Raw genomic sequence first — 16,735 nt, 5'->3', positions numbered from 1 at the left:
GAGAAATGGGATTATATGGCCTAATGCAATGGGAACATGACTATTTGGAGCTTTGAGTCTATGGACTCTGCCATTTTTTTGGGCCTCATTTTGTTTGGTTAGTGATGGACTAGTTATAAACTCACCCTCTATTCAACACAGATACGATAATATATTTTTTTTATGATAAAGAAAATCTTTAGCCGCTATCCTTTGGGTGCGCATAGGGTAACACCTTCGCTTTTATGCAATAGCTCGCAAATCACATAGGAGAGCTAACTCGCACTAGGCAAACTCGATGTGACGAGACCCAGAAGGCAAACCCCTTGCTTTCGCCGGCAAGGAGTTTTAAACTTGAGACCTCCAATGTGGAAGTCCCAAGCCCAAACCACTGGGCCATTTCGAATGGTAATGCGATAATATTCTTTTAAATAGCTTGAGTAATATATATGTAAGTTGAAGACTATTATGTTTGTTTAATAAGAAAATGATCCACTCAAATTATTTTGCGGGGTAATAAAAGAATCTTAACATATATTGTTTATATAAACGAACAAACAAACTTTACCTGCTTAACTTAATGTAAAATAAATTTATCTATACAATGTCCATAAATTTGTAACATTCATGTATTGAGTTGTTAAATGAGTCATGTTAAGAAAATCTAAATTTATACGAATTGGCTCACATCGCATGTGAGATGAAATCACAATTTGATGTTTACGCATATTGAATTTGCTATCAAAATCTTTAACTTATTTTAATTATTGATTTTATAATTAACATTTATACATGTTTAGTATATTTTCTAATTTCTAATATAAATTACAAGAAATAAGCAAAAAACTTTTGAATTGGCCATATTTTTATAAAGAATATTTAGAATATTTTGTCTGAATATGATTTAAACCCTCAATTTCTAAAAATTAAAAAAAATCACTTAACTTGACTAGCTTAACCATGTGTACATATATTCATTCGACTTGGTACATTTTTGTTGATGGTGTGAGTTCCTTAAAAAAATTGACAGAAAGATGAATCTTGCAACTTTTTGGATAGTTCACGAATGTTTTTTGTTCACTTATATAACACAAGGATGTACTTATGTCATATTTCAGGGATGATTTTAGCCAAAAATTCTACAAATCATTACTAATAACTACTTTCACAATTTCAAATTTTTTATGACAAGGGAAACCCCCACAGCCGCTACTTTTTGGATGCGCACAGGGTAAAACCCTCGCTCGCAAACCACATAGAAGAGGTAACCCGCACTAGGCAACCTTGGTACGACGAGCTCGATCCAGAAGGCAAATTCCTTACTTTTGCTGGCAATTGATTTTGAACTTGAGACCTCCAACATGAAAATCTCAAGTCCACACCAATGAGCCATCCCGAATTTTAAATTTATAACCTATATATAAAGCATACTAAACCTATATGAGGTGAACCCTACTAATCACATGAACCTATTATAAATCACAATTTAAATCCGTAACCTATAAAAATTATTAACTTGAAACGTAAGTATATAAAAGAATTTGTTCACTCGAAAATTTATGTGCATCACATAATTTTTTTTTAAAAATGGAGTAAGATATATATATTGGGCAGGTTCCAAGCTGTGTCGAGCGGTCATTTTGAGATATTCCTCCGTCTTTTGGAGTGATTTTAGTGTTCTTCTTCGTTTAACATCGGTGAGTTCTCTCCTATGAATACTCTTGTTTTCGTTTTTATAGTTAGATTTGAATTCTCCTTTTGTGTTTGATGTTGCTTGTCTCTTCCCCAATTTGGAAATTGATGTGCGATTCTAGCGTGTTAGATGCATATGTTCCTCCTAATTGAGATTCGTTCACCTGGAATGTGTGAATTCGGTTTGGTTTTTGGTGCTTTCTGGTTTTCCGGTAGCTGATTCGGTATAGTAAGGTTTAGTGGTTTAGTGTCTGAAAAAAATATTACGTTTTGTGGTGAGAATTGGTGGTGGGTGTAGCTGTTGTATGTGCTACTGCGGCGGCGGTTTTCTAAGTGTGCTCAAAGATGAAGAAGAACAACTAAAACTTGAAAACTATGGAGTAAACTCTAACAGTAGAACTATTATATCTGCAGATTGCTTGTTTCTTAAAGAAAAATGTAATCTTTAGCATTGTGTAGTTGAAATAATATTCACTGACAAACAAGGTACCTCTTAAGATCGAGCCTTGAGTATGAGGTTACCCTTTTCCTGTGTAAAGTAATGATTTTGAGGATGGGTATGTTAACATGTGAATAGCTTTCACCCGCTAGCTGTTTGTGAAAATGCTAAAACAAACCGGACTCTTTCTATATACTACAATGATTGTACATCTTTGTGATTGTTTACTATAATGCTGGTGTTGTTTTGTTATTTTGTGTGTGTTTTTGTATATGGTCATAGGAGTGAAGAAGTTCTCAAACGTGTTTTTGTGCATGTTTGGATATACTGTCCGTGTGTTTTGGAATGAAAAACAATAATTGACTAAGCTGTAAAATTTCTCTGGCCATCTATGCTCTAAGTAGCTTTATTTGTATTTGCATAATATTGATGCTATGCAAGCTAAACCTAGTATTTAAGTGGTGAAGGGTAAAAGGGTGTGCCTGTTATGCCGAGTTCCAAAGGTTTATGGTAGGTCCTATGGGTTGGCATTAGACAGATTTTTCTGTGAGAGGGTTCATGTATTCGACCTTAACTTGTTTGGATAGAGGCATAGTTGTTAGTTATTAGTTGTTATTGGTGTTGTACTTGTATCAACATTCGAGTAGCTCCTCGAGCCACTGAGCCTAGTGCCTACCCAACCTAAACCATTGAGAACGACCATCTCCAAATATGATGAGTGTCTGGATCATTCTGGCAATATCAAAACTTGCACCAGTAATGGTCATTTCTTCTAGCATCACAGCGAACACATTTCTTCCTCCTCATTTCTCAAAAGCAATATATATATATATATATATATATATATATATATATATATATATCTTGGCATATCTTCTTCTACTAATTTCATCATTGCGAATAAGAGGGAATGAATAATCTCCATAACTCTAATGCTACCTCTACTCAAATTATCATGGTACTGAAATAATTCTGTCTGTCCAGTGTCTCAGTGATTTCAGAACAGTTTCAAGTATCCTAAGAGGCCCCTTTGTTCACATTTGTAGCATCATGAGCAACTTGACTAAAAATAGCTAGTGATGCACCAAAATTCACCTAGCCAGTTATACTGTATCGCTCGAAAGAACACCCCAGTGAAACACAAGTTATAAATGAACCCGTTAATACCTGAGATAGACCGTCCCACATTACCAATCCAAGAAAAGAAACAACCTCATTGAGGATGATAATATTGTTTGTCAGATGAAAAATGGCATGTGCGGAGTCATCCAACGAACATGATATATGGAGGAACCTTCGACTTTCCAAGGAATACTAAGTAAAACAACGGCATCATATCTGGAGGAAGCAGATTGATGCTAGACCAGTCGAATCCACCGAGCACTAAGTGCCACTGTTGACAAAACTAGTCTTCTACTTTCATAAAAAGTTGTGACTTTTATGTAAAGTTGTGACTTTCATGAAAAGTTGCGACTTTTATGAACAGATGCGATTTTTATGAAAAGTTGCGACTTAAGGTAGCACCTTCATTCGTTTGCTTGCTGATATGGACTCTTGGTATTTCGTGTCCCGATTACCTTTCTTGTGGTGTTTTATTTTCTATTTCTTTGTGAAGTGAAAGCTAATAGATGGTCTTAAAATTAGTTAGTAATAAGAAGCTGAATTAGGTGAAAAGATTGCTCCTTTCCTGTGTTATTAGCAAGGGTAATGCATATGATAGTTTGTGAGGAATGTGTGTTATAATTCTTGTCACTGCTTCCTTTTTTGAAACTACAAAATAATAGTAATACTTGTCTGTGCTTTTCATTCCCTAGCTCTCCCGCAATGATTTTATATCTGAAATTTAAGGGTGTCCAATGTTGTTGTGTTCCTCATCTCATAAATTTTAAAACTATTATGGTTCCATTATCACCCCTCTTGAAGTGGAGAAAGGGATCTAAATAATTCCGTTTAATGTACTTATTAAGCTGTGTTTGATTGTTTGTTTGACCTCAACAGGATTCAATTAGACAGATGGAATTTGGGTATTATCCTTTTAGTTTATTTTTATTTTTTCCTTTTCATAGTGTTCTTACTTTGTACCTCTAAATATTTTCCGGATTGCTCTTTTGCGTATATGGAGAATAGCTGTTTGACGAATGTCTTTCTACTTAAGCTTTCACTCTGATGCTTTTCAGAATACTTACTATCATGTTTTACAATTTCGTGATTACAACTTGTAGTGCATCACATCTCCATCTCTATCTGGTTTCTGCAACTCTATATTGACACTACTGACGTGTATGAAATGATGCTGATGGTTAATGTTTCTTTTTAGGTTGAACCTTGAAAGAAATGGCTGAAGGTGGAGAAGAGGACTTGCCAAGGGATGCAAAGATTGTCAAAACGTTGCTAAAATCAATGGGTGTTGATGACTACGAGCCTCGAGTTGTGCATCAATTTTTGGAACTGTGGTATCGCTATGTTGTTGATGTACTAACGGATGCTCAAGTCTACTCAGAGCATGCAGGGAAGGTTTCCATTGACTCTGATGACATCAAGCTTGCCATTCAGTCAAAAGTTAATTTCAGCTTCTCACAACCCCCGCCGCGTGAGGTACCAAGTCTTATTAAATCCTTCATTGTTGTGCTGGTATTTCATTCTTCCAAAAACGAACTCATATCTTTCTTAGAGACCTTTTAGGTGTATGGTGAAACTGATAACCTTTATCCCTCTCTTGTCTAAGAAAGATAAGTAACATGGAGACTCTCTGAATCAAAATATTATATGATGTAACTAAAATTTGTCTTGGAGTCTTATGTTGTTCTCTTGTAACGTGTTTCAGAACTTTGGTTCTCATTCGGCATAATTATAAATTTTAGGCAAAAGTACTCATTACCCCCCTGAACTTGAAGCTTTTTATATGGTGTACACCTAAACTAAATTCCGTTTTAATTACCCCCGAACTTGTTTATTCCTCCGTCGCGTACACCTTCTTTGTCCACCTGACGTAGAAATTGACAACACACTCTACTAGGTGCGTGAGGAAGTGATTTTTTGCCACATCACAAAGCTACAACGGTAAAAAAGACGTAAAATCTCCATTTTTCTTTAATATTTGGCATATTTTAAATGAAAAATAGGGCAAAATGTAAATGAAAAGTAAAGGAAACAAAGATTAACACTTACTTGGTAAGAATTTCCGACAAATTTGAAATTCAAGGAGTTCCGCGAAATCAGCCCTTATTCAAAAATAACTTTTAAATGATGAATTTTAATATTTGGCATATTTTAAACGAAAAATAGGGCAAAATGTAAATGAAAAGTAAAGGAAACAAAGATTAACACTTACTTGGTAAGAATTTCAGACAAATTTGAAATTTAATCCACCAACTTCACGTCTAGAAAAACCCAAATCCAGAAGGAGTTCCGCGAAATCAGCTCTTATTCAAAAATAACTTTTAAACAATGAATTTTAAATTTAAGAAATTTATTTTTTGCAATATTAATTTATCTAGGTGGCTATTATTTATCGAGGTGGAAATCACATCACCACTTTTGCCAGCTGTCGCGCACGTGTAGTTACAATAGGAGCAGGTGGATGAAAAAGGTGTACGCGACGGAGGAATAAACAAGTTCGGGGGTAATTAAAACAAAATTTAGTTTAGGTGTACACCGTATAAAAAGCTTCAAGTTCAAGGAGGTAATGAGTACTTTTGCCTATATTTTAAGTTATTACTGAAAACAGTGAAAAGGTATCAAACTAATAGGTCATAGTTTGGAAAGTTACCTATTTAAAAAAAAAAAAAAAAATAGGTCATAGTCTGGTGCTATCATATGCGGTTTATTACCGTGACTTTGAAAAGTTGAACAGGAGGTATTGGTGGCTGAATGTTGGGGTAGTGGTGTAGAAATTTTCAGCCTTGTGCAGAGCAGAAGATGCTGAAGGTTCTACAGGAAATATTTTAGGCTGTGAATGAGTTCTGGCAATTGGAGTTCTTAACAGTTTGCTGTTCTGGATCAACTTTCTGATGTTAGCTGGCTAACCATTTTTACCATTCAAAGTATTACAGGATTGGTTAAAAAGTAAAATAAACACTTTTAATTTGTATAGAATTTTCTAGAATAAAGTCACCAAGTTAAAAATATCTGCATAGAATTTCCTAGAATAAAGTTACCAAGTTCAAAAAATCTGCATAGGATTTCCTAGAATAATCACCAATAGAAGGTTGGATAGACACTACCAAATAAGCAATGACAACTTAACAATACTGATTCGATCTGAGCTTTCTTTTTGAGAATGAAACCAACCAGCAAAAAGCATTCGCTGTGAAGACCAATGCCCAATTGCTGTACAGTAGAGTTGTATTTTACTAGTTATACCAGATGCTCTATTTCACGAGCAACTAGCAGTACTATGCACGGCTTCGCTTGCCAACATGCTATATCTGTTAATTCTTTGGTTATGATGGGAATGACTCCTAATTCAAGGAAGAATACAATTGTTGAACATCTTCTCCAAATATTTCTTTCTCTGCTGATGGATGAGTCTTCTCAAGTTCGTTTGAATATTATTAGTAAGCTAAAATACATGAACCAGGTGATTCGAATTGATCAGCTCTCCCAATCCTTTCTGCTAGTTCTTGTTGAACTTACTGAGGATAGACGCTGGATGGTTCAGCTTGCAATAATATAGTTCATCCCTCTATTGCTGAGTCAGTTGGGTGTTCGATTTTGCAATGACAGACTTGCTGCAGTTCACTACCTAGTTGGATTAACGCATTTTACATCGAAGGATTTTATCCTCATATCCTGGCTAGTGCGCACTATCCAAGTCTATTTAAGTATCCATTTGCATATTTCTTCCTTAATGAGTCCGAAGGCTACAATGCAGACAAAAATTGGATGCAAGGCTATGGAACTGCTCACCAGTGGGTCTTAGTGCTCGGTGGGCTCGACTGATCTAGCAACAATCTGCTTCCTCCAGATATGTTGCTGTTGTTTTATTTAGTATTCCCTGGAAAGTCGAAGGTTCCTCCAGACATCATGTTCATTGGATGACTCCGCACATGCTATTTTTCATCTGACGAACTATATTATGATCCTCAATAGGGTTGTTTCTTTTCTTGGATTGGTAATGTGGCATGGTCTATCTCAGGTATTAACGGGTTCATTTATAACTTGTGTTTTTCTGGGGTGTTCTTTCGAGCGATACAGTATAACTGGCTAGGTGAATTTTGTTGCATCACTAGCTATTTTTAGTCAAGTTGCTCATGATGCTACAAATGTGAGCAAAGGGGCCTCTTAGGATACTTGAAACTGTTCTGAAATCACTGAGACACTGGACAGACAGAATTATTTCAGTACCATGATAATTTGAGTGGAGGTAGCATTAGAGTTATGGAGATTATTCATTCCCTCTTATTCGCAATGATGAAATTAGTAGAAGAAGATATGCCAAGATATATATCTGTTGCTTTTGAGAAACGAGGAGGAAGAAATGTGTTCGCTGTGATGCTAAGAAGAAATGACCATTACTGGTTCAAGGTTTGATATTGCCAGAATGATCCAGGCACTCATCATGTTAGCGTGGGGCCCCATTGAGAAAAAGTCCAATAGAATTACAAACAATGAATTATATTAGTGAAGGTCCAGTAGTGTATTATGGTGGCAGATTGTGCCTTGAGACTTCCTTGGCATGAATTCGATTCTGGTCATGTATTCACCATGCACAACGAAGCAGAGAAAACTCATGAGTATGAATTCCCTGACTTGAACCTTGAGGACAAGGTTCTTATTGAGGGCGCGAGTATTGTTTTGAACTCTACTCAAGGGTTGGGCCTGGAAAGCATGAAGATCAACTTGGGCCTGCATATAAATTAAGATGCAGTACTAGGGCTGACAACCCAGTAAAAGATTAGCAGATTATGATGAGGGGAGCCTGGTTGGCTACACATGACTTGGGCTATAGAAGGAAAGCAACCACAGATGGCGGGGCATTGAAGAACTTGTATCTTTATTTTCTTAGCTAAAGTTTTAGCAGTCTGGAACTTCCCTTGTCTGTTTCATCTTTTACTGCAGTACTAGAAATCATCTGTAGCTTCTTCAGTAAATATGGTTCCATTACACAGAGCTAGCTTCATCTAACATGTGACACCTTGATGAACTGAAAACTTGATTTAATCATCAACTAGCATGCACTTGGTTGTTCATGGAGTTCAGCTGACCATCTAGCTCCAACTAAATCCAGTTAGTACTGCCCATTGCAAGTATGCATGTTTTCTCTTTCGGATATGGCAGAGCGAAACCCCCTCACCCACCCCAAAAAAATGAAAACAATTGCCTAGGAGTCCTTTCGGAAACTGCTTTTTGTGAGTTGAACGCTTGATCTTTTGGTTGGAAAGGAAGTGCTCTATCTACTGGAGCAATCTCACTTGTCTTCCCTGCTCAAATTTTTACTTTTCTGCATTTCAGAAATTATAATATTCTCTTGTTTATCAGGTCCTACTGGAGTTGGCTAGGAACAGAAACAAGATTCCATTGCCGAAATCAATTGCGGGGTCTGGAGTACCACTCCCTCCTGAACAAGATACACTGATCAACCCTAACTATCAGCTAGCTATTGCAAAGAAGCAAACTAGCCAACCAGAAGAAACAGAGGAGGACGAAGAAAGGGCCGATCCCAACCCAGCTCCAAGCAAAAATCCAAGTCTTTCTCATGAAAAGACAGACGTACCTCAAGGTACTCCTCAACGAGTATCCTTTCCCCTTGGCGCTAAACGTCCAAGATGATGTCTTATGCTTGATCAGCTTTAGTCACAAGAGCCTTTGTAACCGTCTGCCTATGTATTTAATCAAAGGCATTGTATACTTGTTGTTTAAACATGAAGTATGAAACTTTAAGATCCTTTTGTAACAGTGAGTGTATCCTTTCCCCTTGGCGCTAAACATCCAAGATGATGTCTTATGCTTGATCAGCTTTAGTCACAAGAGCCTTTGTAACCGTCTGCCTATGTATTTAATCAAAGGCATTGTATACTTGTTGTTTAAACATGAAGTATGAAACTTTAAGATCCTTTTGTAACAGTGAGTATTAGTTTAAATGCTCCTCCTTCCAGTATTTATTAGACACAATTAACAGAGTTGAGCTGTGAAATGAAGAATTACCTTGGCATTATCAATAGTTTTCCAACATATTCATTTGATAATGGTCATTCTGTAGAGTGTAGGATATGCTTTATTCTGTGTTTATTGTTTATAACATCTATGGATGAATTGTATGATGAAATCAATTCTTTTATAACTATGTTTCATTCAACATGATCCCGAACAAATTCAGGGAATTGCATAAATAAAACTAAACAAACAACCCTTATTCTTGTAGCACAAATGAGCCAAAGGTCCTATTGTCTAATTTCACTACTGGCTGCTGCAAAACTGAAAGCTAACACTAATACTTGAAAGAGGGTTTTGCGCAAGTTTGGCGTTTGCATCACTTCATCTTTTCTTCCTTGAACAAAACATGACAATTCACACGAGGATCAAACTTTCTAAATTCAAGCTTTGTCTGATTTGTTATAAGTGTTTTAGTCTTCTTCTTCACATAGAAAAATCCAGTTCCAGAAGTTGAAACAAGCCTCACGAATAGAGCCCCAGCCTTCTTCTTGTCACCCATTAGCTTATTTGGTAGAGACAACTGAAAAGAGAATGAAGTTTTGGTTTTCCAAATATATAGAGCTCAATGGCTGAAAAACTAACAATTATCACAGATAAGTTTACACTAATAAAGAATCTTCAGTTTGGAGATGGTCGTTCTCAATGGTTTAGGTTGGGTAGGCACTAGGCTCAGTGGCTCGAGGAGCTACTCGAATGTTGATACAACACCAATAACAACTAACAACTATGCCTCTATCCCAAACAAGTTAAGGTCGAATACATGAACCCTCTCACAGAAAAATCTGTCTAATGCCAACCCTTAGGACCTACCATAAACCTTTGGAACTCGGCATAACAGGCACACCCTTTTACCCTTCACCACTTAAATACTAGGTTTAGCTTGCATAGCATCAATATTATGCAAATACAAATAAAGCTACTTAGAGCATTGATGGCCAGAGAAATTTTACAGCCTAGTCAATTATTGTTTTTCATTCCAAAACACACGGACAGTATATCCAAACATGCACAAAAACACATTTGAGAACTTCTTCACTCCTAAGACCATATACAAAAACACACAAAATAACAAAACAACACCAGCATTAGAGTAAACAATCACAAAGATGTACAATCATTGTAGTATATAGAAAGAGTCCGGTTCGTTTTAGCATTTTCACAAACAGCTAGCGGGCGAAAGCTGTTCACATGTTAAGATACCCATCCTCAAAGTCATTACTTTACTCGGGAAAAGGGCTACCTTATACTCAAGGCTCGAACTTAAGAGGTACCTTGTTTGTCAGTGAATATTATTTCAACTACACAATGCTAAAGATTACATTTTTCTTTAAGAAACAAGCAATCTGCAGATATTGAGTGTTTTAAGAAACAAGCAATCTGCCGTTGATGCCATAAAAACACTCTTTTCCGAGCCTTGAGTATGAGGTAGCCCTTTTCCGAAAAAGAGTGTTTTTATGGCATCAACTGCAGCTGAAAAAGTTAGGCCACCACCAGGTTATCCTTCTGCCCCCTCCCTCTCTTTTTTGTTTGGGAAATTTTCCAAAGTTTGAGGTTTAATTAACAATCATAGTGATAATTTGGATAACTCGCTTTATATCAGTGATACAAAAGTTTCAAAAAATCCGCGAATTATTGTGACTACATAGCAACCAGTCCTTTACACAGGACTTTTTCTTCCTGAGCCTGAAAAGAATAACAATTTTTTGTGATCTATATATAAGTTATGTATACAAATTGTGAAAGCAGTTATTAATGCTTGTATTAGGTAGACTAGACTATCTACATCACATATTTTGTGGTGCATTCTTCCCCCAAACTCGCATTAGCAGGATGCTTTGTGCACCGAACTATCTTATTTGAAGCAAATAGATGTCCAATTCGAGCCTATATGACATGACCGATCAATAGATCTACCTTTGTCATATATTTCATGTTGAATTTTAGCAAGGTGTGGATGAAAAATAAGAAGAGAAAATGAAAATGTGGGGAACCAATTTTGGAGGGTAAATGAAAAGTGATTGTAAATTGCAAATGAAAAGTCATTTCTCCCATATTGGTAGAAGAAAGGAAAATTGTTGTCCTTATATTAGGAAACACTTCCTTTAGTTCTTAAAGGGTTAAGAAGAAGGTGCCCCCTCGCACCATCGTCGTCGTCGCTCGGCTTCGACTTTTGGATTTGGATTTGACAAATGATTGATTGATAATATTTTTGGACAAAATTTATTTAATCAATCTCATTAATTGATTTCCTTTCTCTTATAAATTAATTCAGAATGTTAGTTAATTAACAAAATTAATTTTGCGTAACGGAATCTTTTTGAAATTTGCGTGTAACGGTAAAAACGTTTTGAAGGGACCTGTTCCTTCCAAAAAGGCGTTACTTTTCCCAAAAAGACACAACGTTCTGGAAAGACACCATTTCATTCACCGATTTTTTTCCTTTCTTACAAAAATAAATTGTCGATCGACTGAGTCTGTGTGTGCTCTCGTTACTGTTCTTGCGTTCGCTGAAATTATTGAAATTTGAGGTACCGCTACTTCTCTAATAGGTTAATTCGTTTTATCTTGGGAGGAATTAATATGCAAGCTCAGGACTTGAGGGGATTAAATTTCTTAAGAAAACACAGTGGGTTATGTGGACTCGGATTATTATTTCTGTCTGTTTCATCTATTTTCTATTTCCGTTTTGCTAACCTTAATACAAGAGGATAACAAGCTTATGAAATTTAATAATTTTTGTATTTGAGGTTTCTGGAGATTAAAACCTTTATGGTTTTCTACTCTGTTTGAATTTTTAAAATTCATTCGATTAACGATTAAAAGAACATAAAAACTTTATCGTTAAATTAGAAACATATTGTGTAAGGATTTATTCTTTACTGTTAGTATTTCACATACTAAAATTGTCTACCATTTGTGATAGAAAAATGACAAATTCAAGTCAAGTAAATGTTGGAACAGTGAGTACTGCAACAACATCAGTGAGTGATGCAACATCGGTTGCACACAATTGTTCAACTGCTACCCTTGCACCGGCTGAGAAACCTGCAAAGTTTTCTGGAGTTGACTTCAAGAGATGGCAACAGAAAATGTTCTTCTATCTGACTACGTTGAGTCTGCAGAGGTTCATTAATGAGAATGTTCCTGTTATGTCGGATGAAACTCCGGCCAAAGAACGATTCTTGGTGACAGAAGCATGGACACATTCAGATTTTTTGTGTAAAAATTATATTCTGAATGGCCTGCAAGATGATCTGCACAATGTGTACAGTAGTGTCAAGACCTCAAAAGAACTCTGGGATGCTTTAGAAAAGAAGTACAAAACAGAGGATGCCGGAATGAAGAAGTTCATTGTGGCAAAGCTTTTGGACTATAAGATGATAGACAATAAGACCGTCGTCACCCAAGTTCAAGAACTGCAGGTCATAATCCATGATCTCCTTGCTGAAGGTATAAATTTATTTAATGCCTATGTTGAATATATTAAGTCTACTCTTAATACTCACATAATCTGTAATGTAGGATTGATTGTGAATGATGTCTTTCAAGTGGCGGTCATTATTGAGAAGTTAGCTCCATTGTGGAAGGACTTTAAAATCTACTTGAAACATAAACGTAAGGAGATGATTGTTGAAGATATCATGGTAAGGCTGAAAATCAATGAGGATAACAAGGCCGCAGAAAAGAGGTCACGTGGTAATTCAACAATATCTGGAGTAAATATTGTAAATCAAAGAAAAGAAAGAAAACATCTGGTCCAAAAGGCAATCCTCCTAAGAAGAAATTCAATGGAAGCTGCTTCAATTGTGGAAAACGTGGTCATATAGCTACTGAATGTCGGGATCCTAAGAAGGACAAGAAGAAGGATCAAGCAAATTTGGCTGAATCCAAATAAGAGATGGACGATCTCTATGCAATGTTTTTAGAATGCAACTTGGTTGGAAATCCAAGAGAATGGTGGATAGATTTTAGCGCCTCATGCCATGTTTATGCTAACAAAGAATTATTTACAGCATATACTCCAGCACCTACAGACGAGGAGTTGTTTATGACAAACTCCGTTGTTGCAAAGGTGGAAGGAACAGGCAAGGTCCTCTTAAAGATGACATCGGACAACGTGGTGACCTTGAACAGGGTCTCGTATGTTTTGGAATTGCGAAAGAATTTAGTTTCTATACCAGTTCTGATTAAGAACGGATTCAAATGTGTATTTGTTTCTGATAAAGTTGTAATAAGTAAGAATGAGATGTATGTAGGAAAAGGTTACCTCACTGAGGGCCTCTTCAAACTCAATGTAATTGCAGTTGATATGAATAAAAATTCTGTTTCTTCTTACTTGCTTGAGTCTAAATGTTTATGGCATGAACGTTTGGGACACGTTAATAACAAAACCTTGCAAAAACTGATTAACTTAAATGTTTCGCCTAAATTTGAATGCAATAAATCAAAATGTCAAGTTTGCGTTCAATCTAAGTAAGTTAAGCATCCTTATAAATCTATTGAAAGGAATTCATATCCCTTAGAACTGATTCACACGAACATTTATGACATGAAGTCAACACCAACACGTGGTGGAAAAAAGTATTTCATAGCTTTTATTGACGATTGCACTAGATATTGTCATGTCTATTTGCTAAATGGTAAAGATGAAACAATAGATGCATTTAGGCAATATAAAACTAAAGTTGAAAATCAGTTGGATAAAAAGATCAAAATGATCATAAGTGATAGAGGTGGAGAATATGAATCTCCATTTGCAGAATTATGTTTGGAAAATGGAATCATCCATCTTACGCTCCTCAATCTAATGAATTGCAAAAAGAAAAACCCGAACTTTAAAGGAAATGATGAATGTCTTACTTATCAATTCAGGTTTACCACAAAACTTGTAGGGGAAGCTATCCTTACAGCAAATCGAATACTCAATAGAGTGCCTCACACCAAGACATATGTTATTCCATATGAGAAATGAAAAGGTAGAACACCCAACTTGAAATATTTCAAAATATGGGGGTGTCTAGCCAAAGTCCACGTTCCTATACCTAAGAGGGTGAAAATAGGGCCTAAGACTGTGGATTGTGTATTCATTGGTTATGCCACAAATAGTAAGGCATGTCGATTTTTGGTTCATAAGTCCAAAATGAAATCAGATAATGTTGAATTCTTTGAACATATCTATCCGTATAAAACAAGACTTGAGTCATCTAGTGGGTGTCTAAACGACCTCGAGAAGAACCAAAAGAGAATGAACCTAATGAAGAGAGTCCAAGGGGCAGTAAACGTCAAAGGACAGCTACTTTATTTGGATCTAATTTTGTAACATTCCTTCTTGAAAGTGAGCCTCAAACATTCAAGGAAGCTATGTTGTCTAGCGACTCAACCTCTTGGAAGGAGGCTGTCAATAGTGAGATTGAATCAATCTTATCAATCATACCTGAGAGTTGGTTGATCTTCCTCCAGGGAACAAACCCTTGGGTACGAAATGGATCTTCAAAATGAAGATGAAAGATGATGGAACTATTGACAAATATAAAGCAAGACTTGTTGTTAAAGGCTTTAGATAGAAAGAAGGTCTTGATTATTTTGACACATACTTGCCAGTAACTAGGATTACATAAATTCGGATGTTAATTGCCCTAGTTGCAGTATACGGTCTTGAAATCTATCAAATAGATGTGAAAACCGCCTTTTTAAATGGAGAGTTGGATCAAGAGATTTAAACAACCTGAAGGCTTCGTAGTTCTCGATAAAGAAAAGAAAGTATGCAAACTTGAAGTCACTTTATGGACTAAAACAAGCACTGAAACAATGGCATGCAAAGTTTGATCTAACCATGTTGTCAAATGGATTTAAGATCAATGAATGTGATAAATGTGTCTACATTAAAGACACTCTGAATCAGGATGACATTGTATGTCTATATATGGATGACATGTTGATAATGAGCAAGGACATTGCTAATATAAAAGCTACTAAGCGTATGCTCGCTAGTAAGTTTGATATGAAAGATTTAGGAGTTGCCGATTTGATATTGGGAATTAAGATTCACAAAACTCTTAACAGTCTAGCATTGTCTCAATCTCATTATATTCAAAAGGTACTTGAAAAGTTCAAGTATGTGAATTTCAAAAAGGCAAAACCCCCAATTGATGTGAACCTTAATCTTGCTAAGAATAAAGGTGAAAGTTAGTCTCAATCAGATTATGCCAGAGTATTGGAAAGTTTGATGTATGTCATGAATTGTACACGACCAGACATAGCCTGCGCTATAAGTAAACTGAGTCGATACACAAGTAATCTCAATCAAAATCATTGGATAGCAATGAAGAGAGTTTTGGAGTACTTAGAAGACACTCAAAACTATGTTTTAATTTGCATTACAACAAATATCCAGCAGTTCTTGAAGGATATAGTGATGCAAATTGGATTACTGGGTCAACTGAAACGAAATCCACGAGTGGATATGTTTTCACTATTGGTGGAGGAGCAATATCTTGGAAATCATCCAAACAAACATGTATAGCTCGCTTTACAATGGAGTCTGAATTCATCGCCTTAGACAAAGCAGGTGAAGAAGCTGAATGGCTTCAGAATTTCTTAGAAGATATTTTGTTTTAGCCCAAACCAATGGCCCCTATATGCATACACTGCTATAGTCAAGCTGTAATAGTAAGGGCTGGAAACGTTATGTATAACGGGAAGTCTCGTCATATACGACGAAAACACAACTCTGTTAGACAACTACTCTCTAGTGAAATTATCACAATTGACTATGTAAAGTCAAAGAATAATGTGTCAGATCCACTTACAAAAGGCTTAACTAGAGAGGGCGTTGAGAGATCATCGACGGGAATGGAACTATGGCTGAGAACAAGTCATTGTGGCGGTAACTCTACCTAGAAGACTGGAGATCCCAAGATCTAGGTTCAAGGAGATCAAACAAAGTCATAGATGATGGTTCAACATTATCAAAATTTATTTATGGTCCATTCTCATGATGAGACAATGTTCAGTAACCAGGATAAAGACATAAGGACTTTTTAATGGTTTCTAAGTTTGATACAGGGTATATCAAATAGTGTATCTACGGGATAATACAGTTAGAAACCACCTATGTAAGTGTGAAGTGTAAGCCGCTTCAAGGAGAATTCGGTATGGCCAGTTCTCTAAGCACTTATTAACCGAGATGTGTTCATGGCTGAAACAAACAAAACAATGAGAACTAAAAATAGTTTAAGGGTTGATTGTGTGACTTATGTTGTCTATGTACACACCAAAGCTCAACGGTTCAAAGACATCAAATCTACCGATTGATCGAGTATATTTGATATACGTTCACTACGGAAAGTTTAAAGGGAAACCTATTTATCCAGATGCGATTAACCCTTACTTACGAGGCACACAAGTTTTTCATGCATATGTTTTAACAATAGTCATTTCCTATTCATGTGGGGGATTGTTGGGTTTTAG

At 36.2% G+C, this 16,735-nt stretch overlaps 2 protein-coding genes across 2 annotated transcripts; one reads left to right on the top strand and one right to left on the bottom strand.

Annotated features, from left to right (window-relative positions):
- Positions 1-1,542: 1,542 nt before the first annotated feature.
- LOC125864371 (transcription initiation factor TFIID subunit 9-like) lies at positions 1,543-9,297 on the top strand. Its single transcript, XM_049544346.1, has 3 exons — positions 1,543-1,676; positions 4,428-4,705; positions 8,591-9,297. The coding sequence occupies exons 2-3, from the start codon at positions 4,445-4,447 to the stop codon at positions 8,879-8,881; spliced, it is 552 nt and encodes a 183-aa protein (XP_049400303.1). The 5' UTR covers positions 1,543-1,676; positions 4,428-4,444; the 3' UTR covers positions 8,882-9,297.
- A 67-nt stretch (positions 9,298-9,364) lies between these two features.
- Positions 9,365-10,155, bottom strand: LOC125864376 (uncharacterized). The gene has a single exon (XM_049544349.1). It carries the CDS (start codon positions 9,762-9,764, stop codon positions 9,582-9,584), a length of 183 nt encoding a protein of 60 aa, XP_049400306.1. The 5' UTR covers positions 9,765-10,155; the 3' UTR covers positions 9,365-9,581.
- Between the last annotated feature and the right edge of the window lie 6,580 nt (positions 10,156-16,735).

Source organism: Solanum stenotomum, chromosome 5, assembly GCF_019186545.1.
Source record: "Solanum stenotomum isolate F172 chromosome 5, ASM1918654v1, whole genome shotgun sequence".
NCBI lineage: Eukaryota > Viridiplantae > Streptophyta > Magnoliopsida > Solanales > Solanaceae > Solanum > Solanum stenotomum.
The sequence above is the reverse complement of the archived record's forward strand: the minus strand, read 5'-3'. Positions and strand labels throughout refer to the sequence as shown.